General features: G+C 46.6%; 1 protein-coding gene across 1 annotated transcript; it reads left to right on the top strand.

The window, feature by feature from the left end:
• Positions 1–1,971: 1,971 nt before the first annotated feature.
• ITM2A (integral membrane protein 2A) lies at positions 1,972–12,761 on the top strand. The gene is made up of 6 exons (XM_054075848.1): positions 1,972–2,131; positions 5,999–6,130; positions 6,356–6,544; positions 7,932–8,042; positions 9,145–9,295; positions 11,681–12,761. Exons 1-6 carry the CDS (start codon positions 2,048–2,050, stop codon positions 11,767–11,769), a joined length of 756 nt encoding a protein of 251 aa, XP_053931823.1. The 5' UTR covers positions 1,972–2,047; the 3' UTR covers positions 11,770–12,761.
• Positions 12,762–13,200: the final 439 nt, after the last annotated feature.

Below are 13,200 nucleotides of genomic sequence, written 5' to 3'. Positions count from 1 at the left end.
TTTTCATCTTACCACTGTATTTCAAGGTGTGTCCACCCCTTGCAGCAGGTCGCAGGCCACAGACAGGGATGCAGACACCAGCCTTGATAAACCACAAGGGGCTGTTTCAGTTCTATTTCTGTGTTCTGTTTCAAGCAAAGGTGTAATGGGAAGATGCAGTCAATTTGTTTAAAGAGGTAGTTATACTAGATTAAGACACTGAAAATTATTCATATAGTTTAGAACCATGGAATAGAATAGTTTGGGCTGGAAGGGACCTTAAAGTTCATCTAGTTCCAGTTTACAAACTGCCAGGTTGTAGACTACAGATGTTGTATTGGCCATCCAGGAAACGCTTAATCTGTTTTTCATCTGCGTTTCAGGGTCTTTGAGAAAGAGTATGGCTTATCTTATTCCTAACACACTAAAGATAGGAAGTATGACAATTAATTTTTTGCTGGTTTCTTGGTAAAGTGAGGCAAAAGCCTTTTCTGTTACCAGACAAAATCAGGTTAAACAGACATAAAGGACTTTGTTCTTCTTGGAACCAAGTCAAAGTCAAAATTCTTATTAACATGAAAGGAAGCAATATCAAAGCTATGATCTTGAAGTGACATAATAGTGGTACTGCCTCTGCAGAATAACAGGAACGTGCTTTGAATGCTGGAATCCACACTGCATTGTGTTTAGACTTAGAAGAATTACTTATTGCAATATTTGCATAGTGCTCAGTTCTGTTTAATTACAGCTGTCTGCAAGGAAGAGTTTGATGGTGTGGGCACCAGATCCAAACCAGATCTCTTTCTAGAGCTGTAAAGTCAGATTCCATCCAGACGGGTGCAGATTTTCATCTGTACGAAGGCAGAGATCATTTCAGACAGTTTGATATACGAGGCCTTTTCTTCTTCTCCCTCTTTGGAGACATTAAATGAGTGGTGAAGCTTTGTCTGTCCTTGTGGCTGTTGAGGGTCCCTTTGGACATATTTCACAAGGCGAGGGAAGGAGTTGGATTGAGAATGTCCGCAGCCCCTGTGCCACGCTGAATGTGGCCCACAGATGCCTCCATCTCTCCGGTGATGCACTCCTGGTGCGGAATACAGAGTATTTATGATTATCTGCACAAATCTAAAAGGAGATAAAACAGCTGATGTGAAGACAGACTTGAGGACCATGAAATGAATGAAATGAATGTCCCCTCAGCACCCTGCCTCGCCATGGGCCGCCTCTCCCAGATTCCAGGCTGCTTTTAGGCTGCAGTTTAGGGTGCCTGGTCCCTGCCCGAGCCCGTGACGTTCCACGCGGAGCTGCAGAGCCCCTGAGAGTGGCAGCCCTGGTGCCTCCCGACAGCTCCACGGCCCGTCACACGCGGCCCTCTCTGGCAGAGCGCCATCCGCACACAAACACGAAGAGAGAGGGACGGTCCAGTCACACCCAGGGAGCTTACGGCACATGTCCCGGCTGTGCTCCGAGCTCTCTGCCACAGCATCTGGGCCTTTCCAATACATTTCTGTCCCTGCCCGTGGCACAGGGTGGAACTGGATGATCTTTAAGGTCCTTTCCAACCCAAACCATGCCATGATTCTATGATTTTAATTCATCACCACTTTCTGAGAGGAGGCATAGAATCATGGAATCATGAAGGTTGGAAAGGATTTCTAAGCTCATCCAGTCCAACTCCACCGTGCCCAAAGTGCCACGGCCACACAGTTTTTGGACCCCTCCAGGGATGGAGACGGCACCCCTGCGCTCGGCAGCCTCTGCCAGGGCTTCACCGCTCTTCCAGGGGAGAAATTTTTCCTAATATCCAGAATAAACCTCCCTTGGCACAACTTGAAGCCCCCGCGGGAGGCGGGGCTGTGGGCGGGGCTTCTCAGAGGGGAGGCGGGGCTGTGGGCGGAGCTGCTCCGCGGGGAGGCGGGGGCTGAGGGCGGGGCTGCTCAGCAAGGGAGGCGGAGCTGAGGGCGGGGCTTCTCCGCGCGGGAGGCGGGGCTGTGGGCGGAGCCGCAGCACGCTCCGCCCTCAAAGCCGCTCAGCGGGGAGACGGGCGGAGCGCAGCGGCGGTGCAGCCATGGTGAAGATCGCGTTTAACTCCCCCTTCGCGCAGAAGGACGAGCCGAAGAAGGAGGCGGCCGAGGCGCTGGTGGCCGATAAGGTGCGGGCAGGGGGGTCGCTCCGCGGCCGGGCGGACGCGGCGGCGACAGCGGCGGCAGGAGCGGGGCTGGGGGGGGCAGGAGCCGCCGCCATCTTCTCGCGGCCGCAGCCGGGGGGGGGCGCGGGGGAGGGGGGCGGTGGAGAGGAGTGCGGGGTGCAAAGGGGAAGCTGAGGCGCGTGCGAAGTGTGGGGGGCTCTGAGCGGGGTTCGAAGGACGCGGGGTGCAAGGGGAGACCCTGAGTGAGGATGCGGCTTGCGGGGGGGGCGGGGTCTGAGGGGCTCGAGCGAAGGGTCCCGGGGGAGTGCGGGGACCGACGGGGCAGTTGCGGGGCGTGAGGGGCGAGCTCTGAGGGGCCCCAGTGGGGTCCGAGGGGTGCGGGGAGTGAAGGGGACCCAGAGCAAGGGGGCAGGGAGCCAGGGGGCTCGGAGCGGTTGTGGGAGGCGAGGGTCCTGCCACAAGGTGTGGGGTGCGGGGGGCTCAGAGCGTGGCGTGGGGTGCAGGAATCCCAGCACAAGGTGGCGGGGGGGCTCCGTGCAGGGTCCGAGGGGGGCGAGGGTCCCATACAAAATGTGGGATGCGAGGGGAAGGGGGGCAGGGATCCCACACAAAATGTGGGATGCGAGTGACTCCGTGCAGGGTCTGAGGGGGGCGAGGGTCCCACACAAGGTGCGGGGTGCGAGGGGCTTGGAGCATAGTGCGGGGGTCCCACCGCAAGGCGCGGGGCCCAAGGCGGCTGTGGTTTGCCGTTCCCCCCGCCGTTCCGCAGCCCCCCGGCAGGGCGGGCGGTGGGTGTCAGGGTGGCGCTGGGCCGCTGCCAGCGCGCTGCTCCCGGAGGGCTCGGGGCGCTCCGCAGCCCGCGGCGGGAGAGCGGCGCTGCGCGAGGGGCCGGGGCTGCTGCTGGCGCGCCCGGCTGGAAACGAGAGACCTGCCTGAAGGGTTTTAAATAGCAACTCGGGCAAGAACCCTGCGGTTGGCTCTTCCTTCCGTGCGAGTTGCCCTGTTCCTGCCTTGTGTTGAGCTTTCCGGGCCTGTGGGAGACTTTATTTTGAAGATGTCACACTTAACTGCTGACGTTTTTAAGTCAGGTGAAGATCAGCGTCCAGGTGGATAAATGGGTAGCTCCAGAGGAGGGGTAGGGGCTGGGTGTGTTTGTAGTTGGGCGTTAAGAGAATGAAAACAACAACAAAACTTTTGGAGTTGGACTCTAGTGTCTCTTTTATGTCTTTTTTTTCTTTTCTAAGCTGTAATTGGGAAAGCGGGGCCCTCCCAGCCTCTCCTGGAACAGCCTCCCTTTGAAGGGGAGGGGGTGCAGGGTGATGTTATGGCTTGGTGGCCCCTTTTGAGGTGTCGGAGTTGTGTGCGTGCATGGTTAATGCAGCAGCCCCGAGTTACTAGATCGAAAGGAGGGAGAGAAAGTGGGGAAACAGCGTAGGCAGCAGACTGATTTCAATTTTGGAAGTGTCGTTAGTCTGGCTGGCTTTTGTAGAACAAATTCATCAGCTGCTCCTGAGGCAGCTCGTTAGACATACTTTCACTGGCCCTCGAGCATGCAAGTTCTGAGTGTAAATAGTTCTAATACACGCTTACAGCCTTTCCTCTCCTCTTGTGAGAGCTGCTCTTCTGAATTTAGAAGGTACTCGTGCTGTTTTGTTGTACCTGTCACCGTGTTCTCTGTGTTTGCACATGTGTACGCATTTTTTTAACACTCTTCACTGACTTCAGGGCTGAGAGTTGCACGTAAACATCAAGTTCATAATTTTACTCCAAGACAAACTTGTTCTGGTGCCTGTTAATGTCGCCTTTTGCTGGGATATTTGTGCAGAGCAAACAAGCTTAGTGGCTAATGCTTGCTGAAACAGCACAATAAAGGTCCCCTGGAATATCTGCACCAAAGACTTGAGCTTGCAGAATCCTCTCCCTGCAGATTCCTTGGAGCTGGCTGTGTCAACAGGGTCTCTTGAGCTGGCTGCAGATGTTAACATCAGTGATTTTTCTTCTCTCTTAACTCCTACTTAGCTTTGCTCATTGCTGTGCAGCTTAGAACTGCATTTTCTTTGTGTTTTTTTTTCTGTGCCACATTATTTTTGAGCAAAGGCTTTGTAACCCACTGGAGCACGGTCGTGGTATTGTGTTCTCTTATCAGCTCTGTCAGCTCTTCTCAGGCTCAGCCTGCCTACGTTTCTTCTTAATATGCTAAATACCTCTTGCTTTGTTTGAAGTGCGTGTAGTGCAAGTGTAGCTAATTACATGCCGACATCATCCAGGATGCCTGTAGTGCCAAAACCTGCTGCAGGATAGGCCAGCTGGGTAAGTTACTGCAGGGTGTAGAGGGAGATGGCAGAATATGAAGAGAACAGAATTAGTCTTGATTTGATTTACCAAACTAACTCTGGAATGTGGTTTTTGTGTAATGGCATATAAATATGGCATAATTCTGGCTTGGAGCTTGTTTGATTTTTTTTTTTTTTTGACAAATGCTTAACAAGCCAGTTGTTGTGGCTTGTCTCTTGCTGAACCAATGTATTCCTGTTGGGAGGATGCGAGAGTGGAATGTAGGAGTATTGACTTTCACAAAACAGCTTGTTTTTTTGTTTCAGTAGTTGCATAGCTGATGTGTTTGACTTTTATACTGCTGTATCTTGCTGAGCATGGAAATATGTGCAGCTTTGGTAATAACACTGTGGCCTGTTGTGATCACAGGTCACTTCAGTATATTGTGTTCTACAGGAGTGCAAATAATGGGACCCACATAAAGAAATGCCATGGAAGCTGCTGTGCTAAACGTGGCTGCTGACTCTAGGAACAACACAAAGGAAAAGATCTTTTGCTGTGAAATCCAGTATTTCTTCCTTCCCAGTAGAAATAGCAGGTGTTGAAAATGAGCTGCTAAATGTTGGAGTCATCAGTCATTAAAGGGACGTTCTTGGCTTGTGTGAGCCTTTCACCTGGGAGTGCAGGCAGGCGCTGAGACAACTCTGGAGTGTTTCAACTTGCCATTCAGACACTGCTGCTAACTTTGCAATCGGTGTTACGCAAGTTAGCACCGTGTTAAGTGCTGGTGTGTTAAGTGCTGGTGATAGTGGTTTCCTTTAGATTCAGTCGTTTTGTGTTTGAGAGAACACTGGGGGAGGAAAAACAAGTCACCTTGGTCAACTAAGGAGATAAGTCTCAGGCTGCTAGAAACAAAACTTCCCTGGGGGCTGGGTGGAAGAAAGTATTTTGAAGCTGCGAGGTAGGATGTGCTGCAGGGACTTATTTTTATTCAGCAGAATTTGAAGCTGTGCTTAAGCTGATGAGTTTTTACCTTTCCTTGTGGGCTTGACTTGTGCAGATTACCTGAATGTTTGCCTCGTGTCAGATGTTCCCCAGCTAATAGAGCAAGGTGCATCTTAGCTTGTTCTGTTAGTCCAGCTTCATAAGAGAAGTAATGTTATCTTATTCCATCTGATGGCAAGAGCAGGAGAGGAAATAGGCTTCAGGGAAGAGGCCTGAAAATGCTGTGTACTTTAAAATGACTTTGCTCTACAAATCTTGCTTTCCTTGTACTATATTGCAGCTGCAGCACTGTATCTTTTGTCAGAGTTATTTAAATATCTTACACCTCACAGCTGCTGGATAAAGGTTTGTCTCAAAAGCATCCTCTCACTAAGAGAATGTCCTCTTTCAGTGCTGTTTGAAAACCAGTCTTGGTATGATGCAATGGTATTTTGTGTGAATCTTGTCTTATTATATGATGCTTGGATTACAATTCTTACCGCACACCTAGAAGAAAAGGAAGATGATAGGTCAAAGTAGAGAAGGAGATAACAGCCTATTTTAAATTCAAAGTGGCTAACTTTATACATTCTCATCCCTCTGTTTTTAAAGGATCCAGAAATTGCCACACGTGGAGGTGGAAGCTCATCTGGAAGATGTCTGTTGACTCTGCTGGGTCTGGCATTCATTTTGGCAGGAGTTGTTGTCGGTGGAGCCTGCATCTACAAGTACTTCATGCCTAAGGTAATGTGAAAGGTTTTGTATTTAAGCACTGCTGAATTAAAAAGTGTAATTATAAATGGATTACCGCTATAATGGAAAACCTTTGCTAACTGGGACATGGAGACTGCTGTCCTTTATAAAAGATGCAGGTGTGACTGGCCAGTGCTTTGTCATAGCATAAGTGTTAGAAATAGAGTTTTAAAGCATCTGCTGTAAAAATAACTCTACTTTTCTTTTTACGTTCAGCATAAGGTGTACCATGGTGAGATGTGTTACTTTGAAAATGAAAATCGTGATCGTGCGGCGGAACCATACTTCCTCCCAATTGCTGAGGAGGCTGACATCCGAGAAGATGATAACATCGCCATCATTGATGTGCCTGTTCCAAAGTTCTCAGACAGCGACCCGGCAGCAATAGTCCATGACTTCGATAGGGTGAGTATACACGAAGCGATCAGCAATAACTGGTCTTGTTGCTCACTGGGAAACTGTAGAGTGAATGGTAATCGCAACAGCTTTGGGGTTTTTGTGCTTGAGACATTTAAAGCTTGCTGTCAGTGCAAGCTTCTCTTTGTTCACACTTAAACTCATCCCCAATCTGAGCCTTTTGACTCCGTAACATTAGACTTAACTTCTGCAAGGGAGGGGTGTTACGGGAATGTGTGAGGAGTTCCTGCCCACAGGGGCTCTGTTGGGATCATATATGAGGACAATGCACCCAGTGCTGGGCAACTTTAAATGTTATTGCCTGTAGGATGTCTGGACGCGATGCTTGCTCTTTGCTCAGGACTCCTGTGTCAATGAAATTGAGGGGAGGAGAATATTGTAAATGTGAGTTAAGAAACAAGGGAACTGAGGATTTGGTCTAAGAACCGGCAAAACGCAGAGTTCCATACAAGCCAAGCATGGGTCCCTTCTCCTTGGGTATTAGAGAATTGAAAAATCGCTGCAAGTGGCTGAAACCCAGAACTCGAAAATGCTGTGTCAGTGGCTTGTAGTTCCTCTAACGTGAGGATGAGAGGGTGGTTTTAATTAGACTTTTATTAGAGTTGCATTGATAGTATTGGCAGTTCCCTGCGTCAGCTGTAAAAGCGCTTGCAGGGGGCGTTTGTAAATCAAACCTTAGCAGCGCAGATATGGGCACAGCAGAGACACCAGAACTGACCTCTGTACGTGCTGCCTTTAACAGCAGCATAGAATGCCACGCAGCCAAGCTGCACTACCTGCCTTTGCAGTATTTGCAGCTTTTGTGCTGTCCTGACAGAATCTTGGCTGTAAGTTAAAGGATACAGGGTTGGAACTGGATGAATTTTAAGGTTCCTTCCTACCCAAACCTTTCTGTGATTCTGTGAACTCAAGAACTTCAGTTGATTCTGGCTGAGTGTTATGCAGAGTCACAATAAATGAGTTGGTAACTTCAGTCTCTGCAGTCCTAGCACTGGTGGTGCTGATGTGACTTCCTAGAAACACGTACTTTTTCTGAAGAACTGTTTACAGGGAAAGATTGCTTATCAGCAACTGACTCCTTCAGTTATGAGAGCATACTCCCGAATACTTTCTCTGTCTTAATACAGGCTGTACTCATTTAGGATTATGATAGAAACTGCTTTCGCTTCTCTACAAAAGTCCTTTTGTAAACCATGGCTGTAACCACTTTGTTTGCAGAGGTGGGAATAGCCAAGTTCTTACACCAGACAGTTCCTGAATGTGTTGCTTTGATGCTTTCTGTGCATGGTCCTCAGCTTTTTGAGCTTCCTCCTTGGTCCTTACAGAGTTGCGTGCTAACAATGCTTAATTAATTAAAAACTTGTTTTTGAAATAGCTGTTGACGGCGTATCTTGACTTGCAACTGGGTAACTGCTATGTGATCCCACTGAACACATCCATAGTAATGCCGCCAAGAAACCTGATGGATCTCTTTGCAAAACTGGCGGTACGTGGAAACTTTATTGTTGTTTTATTTAGTTTTGCTGACAAAGTAGCTTTGCATAAGAATGCTGGGTGTTGCTCCTACGGTCTCTTGCTAGAACTGTCCTCCTGCCATCCCACGACATAATCCCTGAGCTCAGTCACTCTGCTGAGGTTAAGGCCAGCTGTCAGTGTATATTATGTTCAGTAGATTCATGCTTAATGCTCTTATTAATACCTAGCTTTATAAAAGCTGAAAGCAACTAGCAAATAAGGTTAAATTTAGCTATTATAAAGGAATTTGATAAAGTTCCAAATAGCACTGAAAGCCTAAACCTGAAAGTTACTACCGGAAAGTTCGCTTGCCCCGTGGGAATTCTAGTGAAAAGAACAATGCTAACTTGTTCTTCTGTTTTGTTGGCACTGTAGTTAGGACCTCACTGCAAGCATTTTGACTCTGCAGTGACTAAAACTGGGGGTTTTCCAAGGAAACTTGTGTGTCAAGTTGCTGAAGCTTGCTGCTCCTTCCAAAGTAAATGTGACTCTAAGCTATTGTGTGTGAAATAGACTTTTCAAGGAAGTTATGACTCCTTTACACCTCCTTCTAGAGGCCACTGGGTCCAGCGTTAGCTTGTTTCTTTGGAGGTTTTTTAGCTTTAGGTGTATTTTCTTATCCCCGTCTTTAGGAGTTGGTCATGAGGAGTCATTTCAGTAGTGCTGTGATCTTCAGTGCTCGCTTAACTCTTGTATGGTGCGCTGCTTTTTTATATTAGAAATATATTGCCCCAAAAGTGGGAAATTTCACAATACTTCCTTTCTCTTCTAACTGCAAACTTTGTTGCATACAAATAGACTTTAACAGGTTCTATTTATGTTTCCTTCCTGTGGGATGAGTGATGATTAGGCTAACTGTGCTTTGTTTGGATGTAACAGCAACCGTTTGAAATAAATTTGGTCAGTTTTAACTTCTCTGGTAAGCAGCTGTTCAAGACTAGCATGTCTTGGTATTAAAAAGAAGGAAAGCTGAAATCTAGTGATTGAAGCCAACCCAAAGCAAAGGGTAAAATGTAGTGATGTTTCTCCATTGTTGGCAGGACACTGCGTCTCAAGGTTTTGTCTCTTTTTAGACTGGCTCTTACTTACCTCAAACCTACTTAGTCCGTGAAGAAATGGTGGTTACGGAGGAGATAGATAATGTGTCTGATCTGGGCATCTTCATCTACCAGCTCTGTGTTGGAAAAGAGACCTTCAGACTTCAGCGCAGAGACCAGATAACAGGTATGTTTCCTTCAGTAAAAAATAAATCTATTGTTCGAGTAGGGAAAGGGCAAAACTTTAACCTTCGGAGTTTTTAGACTTGACAATCTGAGTGTTCAGCATGAACTGAGACTCCCTATAGAACCTATGGGTGTTTGCCCTACTTTAAAGTTATCAATCTGAAGTTTTATTGGAACATGGTACGTTTCAGTTGCAGAATTAGAGGTTCCGTGCCCAAACCAAATTTTCATTTAAGACTATTTTCTGTTGCAGCTTCTGGTTGGGATTGTAAGTTTGGCCCCAAAATCCCTATAATCCATCTGATACTTTGAGTCTCTGTAGGTGCAGCTCAGTCTGTCACTGTCCTGTCTAATGCTGGTTGCAGGTGCACCAAGCAAAAGCATTATTTCTGGTTCACTTGCTCTGGGAAAAAAAAGAAATTCAACAGCCAGCTCCAGGCATCACAGACTTCCTCTTCAAAAGATGAGGAATTCACAGGAACTTCTGAGCTCTGTTTTTTTTTTTTTAATTGCCTGTCCCCTTGTGCCCCCCCCCCCGGCCACTCTGCGAAGGGATAGAAATTGAGGTGTTGGTGATATGACACATTGGAAGAAGGCCTGGAGTACAGAAATCCAGTGCTATGGATTTTAGTTCACTGTTGTTCTCAAAGCATTTTGTAGGTTGCTGCTCTCACTAGATGCATAGTGAACTAATCCTTTGTCAGCTACAGCCTCTCAGAAAGCAACTGTTTGGTTTGTCAGAACTCTCTGCTCTGGTTTTGCTGCCAAGCTCTTGGGCAAGAGTTTCCTCAGCCCAGTTACAGCTTGCAGCATCGGGAGCCACATCTGCTGTTTGCTAGAGGCTACATCCTGTCACTGTAGTAGATGGAAGGCTTTCTGTGTGGAAGCATGAAAGAGTGGTCCTGTGTAGCTAACAGCATGAGACACATGAAGAAACAGCAAATGGGAGGGAGAGGCGTGTGTCTCTTGGCTGTTGCAAAGATGCATTTGTGAACAAGGCTAAATTGAGACTGTAGTCTACAGACAATACTGCAGAGAGTGTTCATGGTGTGTCCTCAAATCATCTTGCTGTAGCATGTTGCTGACTTCTTGTATAGGAAGAGAATTCTGCAGGGTACTTGCACGGAAGGATTCTAGTAAATGAATAATGCTGTTTGGTACGGTTTCTGTTCTGTAATTAACCTCGCTTGCCCTCGGTGGGAGGACTGCTACTGAGGTGAAAATTGCTCAAGGGCAAGGCTTGTCTTGCCTTCCAGACAAAATTTCTAGCACGCCTTTCTCCTAGTGTGTACAAGCCACGCACGTGTAAATATTGGACTAAAATGGAACTTCTGTGGAGATGACATCTCCTGTAGCTGGTGCTGTGTTAGCTCTTAGGTTTTGCAGAGTTCCTGAGTTCACCTGTTAGATCAATCTGACCTCGGGTTCTGCAGCAGCTCCCTGGAGTTGCACCTGGAGGTGTGCGAAAAGCCAGCTAGGTCATTCTAACTATTGGATTCTGTGTCTAGCTGGATAGCCGTTGGAAACTTCTTTGCTTGTGCAGATGTTAGGACTGCGATGAATTGAAGGGCAGCTTAATATTAAGTGTTTATAAAATGAAGCAGTGCCCTGCTGGGCTTGGTTGAAGAGCTAGTGCTTCAGGACTGCAGTCAGCTTCCCTGGCTTACTCTGCTACTTTTCTGCTAACAGAACAATTCTCTGCTAATTAAACAAGCTGTAAATCTTTCTAACTGCTGTATATTGAAGTGCCTTAGCTGAGCAGGTGGCAGGACTACTGTATTCTTGCCTCTTACTGAAGATTGGGTTGATACAGGTGAACTGCCCGTGTCAGGTCCAGTGCTGGCATGTCCCAGAATAGAGAAAATCACTTTAATAGTGTTAGCAAAATCTTCAGCACAATCATCAGCTGAGTGGCAGATCTTCCCAGGGCTCACATCCTGGTGAAGACTGCTCTGTAGAAGCTCATCCTGTGTGAGTATGTACTGGGTGGGAGTGCTGATAAAGAACTGGGTGGTTGAGTGTTTTAACTCTTTCCCTGTGGTTCCAATCTGCTTTGCTTTTCCTTTTCTTTGTGGTTAGGAAGAGCTATGAGGACCTTTTCCATAAATTATGTATTTAGTGCTGTCTCTTCTGTTACTAAAATGGTGGGTGGAAAAAAAAGGGGCTTGCTTGCTTTGTCCTGTGCATATGGGCCTTTCTGAAAATGGGGGAGGCTTTCTGTCAGCAAATAACTTGATCCCGAGCTCTGGTGGCAATTCATGGCTGCAGAAACACTGTGCACATTCTGACTGTACTTGCTGCTGTTGTTGATGATACAAAACCCGTGAGCACTTGCTGCTGGGTTTGGATCTATGTCACTTAGGCTCTCGTCTTCTCTCGTCCCCAGGTCTGCAGAAACGCTCAGTGGAGAACTGTCACTCGATCAGACACTTTGAGAACTCTTTCGTTGTTGAAACAAAGATCTGTCAACAGTGAAAGGTGTTGAATGGGAGGTGACTAGCTCACACCTTTGTTAAGAAGTCTGAGCATTAGACGTCGACTTCTTAAATTAAAATGTGCAGTGATAATCAAAAGCCTTATGCATTTTCTGTGTATTGCTTGTATTTCAAAAGACAAAGTCACCATTTCAGCTTTCTTTGATCCTCGGTATAACTTTTTAGTTGTCTCATGTAAGACTTAAATTTGAGTAAGATTTCTTTTTTAGAAGGTTAATATCAGTTTATCCGTTGACTGTGTTTGATTAAGTGTAATCTGGGAATGGCAGAAAAAAATATATATATAAAAAAAATGTTAACCAATTCCTTGGCTGGAACCAATTCTGCTCACCTTAACTTTCACAGAATGATGAATATTAATAATCTGTGGTTTGCACATCTTGTGTAGTCCTGTAGAGTAGCTCTGCACTCCATAACCCAGCTCAAAAAACCTGATGCGTACCATTAAAGGTTTATTTTAACTGCCATGTGTGACGCATGTAAAATCCAACCTCAGCGATCACAAACCTCTAACACTACCCTCTCTTGTTTTGTGCAATTACTGTATTGAATTCGTATGTATATTTGGAACCTTCCCTGAGCTTACGTTTAATTCTTCTATCTTGGTTTGGTTTTGTGGTATTCAGTTGTTAGATTCAGGTAGAGTTGCTCTTAAAGCTTGTCAGTATGTTTGGTTATGAATTGGTTTATCCTGTAACTTCCTATTTGAAGAACCTGTTGTGGTATAGTTCACTCGTGAATGTGACTGTAGCTGTAAACTCAAACTACTCTGGCTTATATAAACTTTTTAGATCAACTTTTTATGAGCAAGTAGCATTACTACAGCAGTCAGAGCATTGTTCCTGTTTCGGAAGCTGCAGTATAAAGATAACAAAGAGTTAGTGTCCTGCAGTTGAACTTGAGAGTTTTATTAAGGGACTTTATATTGGCATAAATTCTGCAACCCTATAATAAATGTTTCTCTAAATCTTCGGTGTTCGTGTGAGTTCATGGTGCTCGGAGGCAAGGGTACGGCGTGCTGGTACGTGGTGGTTGTGGGCCTGGGGAACAGGCACTGCTCTCCCTTTCTTCTCTTTTCCAGCTTGTGAAGCCCAGTTGCATCTTTCTGAAGTGCTTTGCATTGCAAAACAAACTTTGGGAACAGAGGGAGGAGAAGACATCTTGCTTCAAACTTGATCCCAATGGGCGATTCTCAGGGCTGTAAGCCGAGCAGACTCTGGCCTGTGGGCAGCTGTGGTATGGCAGAGGGAGGATGCATTCCATAACGCATCTGTGGGAATATTGCTGGTGATGAGACTGGTGATTAAAAGTACGCTTGTCGTCATGTGTTTACAGCAGTATTAATGCAAAGTCTTTAGTGTATCAGTGCACCAAGACAGCAGAGGGCTCAGCAGCAGCTCTCATGATGCCT

The sequence above is a fragment of the Cuculus canorus genome, chromosome 10 (assembly GCF_017976375.1).
Source record: "Cuculus canorus isolate bCucCan1 chromosome 10, bCucCan1.pri, whole genome shotgun sequence".
NCBI classification, from domain to species: domain Eukaryota; kingdom Metazoa; phylum Chordata; class Aves; order Cuculiformes; family Cuculidae; genus Cuculus; species Cuculus canorus.
The sequence above is the reverse complement of the archived record's forward strand: the minus strand, read 5'-3'. Positions and strand labels throughout refer to the sequence as shown.

Coding starts and splice junctions, on each gene's coding strand:
- ITM2A (XM_054075848.1), top strand. CDS start 2,048: ATGGTGAAGATCGCGTTTAACTCCCCCTTCGCGCAGAAGGACGAGCCG. Junction 6,131..6,355: donor ACAAGTACTTCATGCCTAAG/GTAATGTGAAAG, acceptor TTTTACGTTCAG/CATAAGGTGTACCATGGTGA. Junction 8,043..9,144: donor ATCTCTTTGCAAAACTGGCG/GTACGTGGAAAC, acceptor GTCTCTTTTTAG/ACTGGCTCTTACTTACCTCA.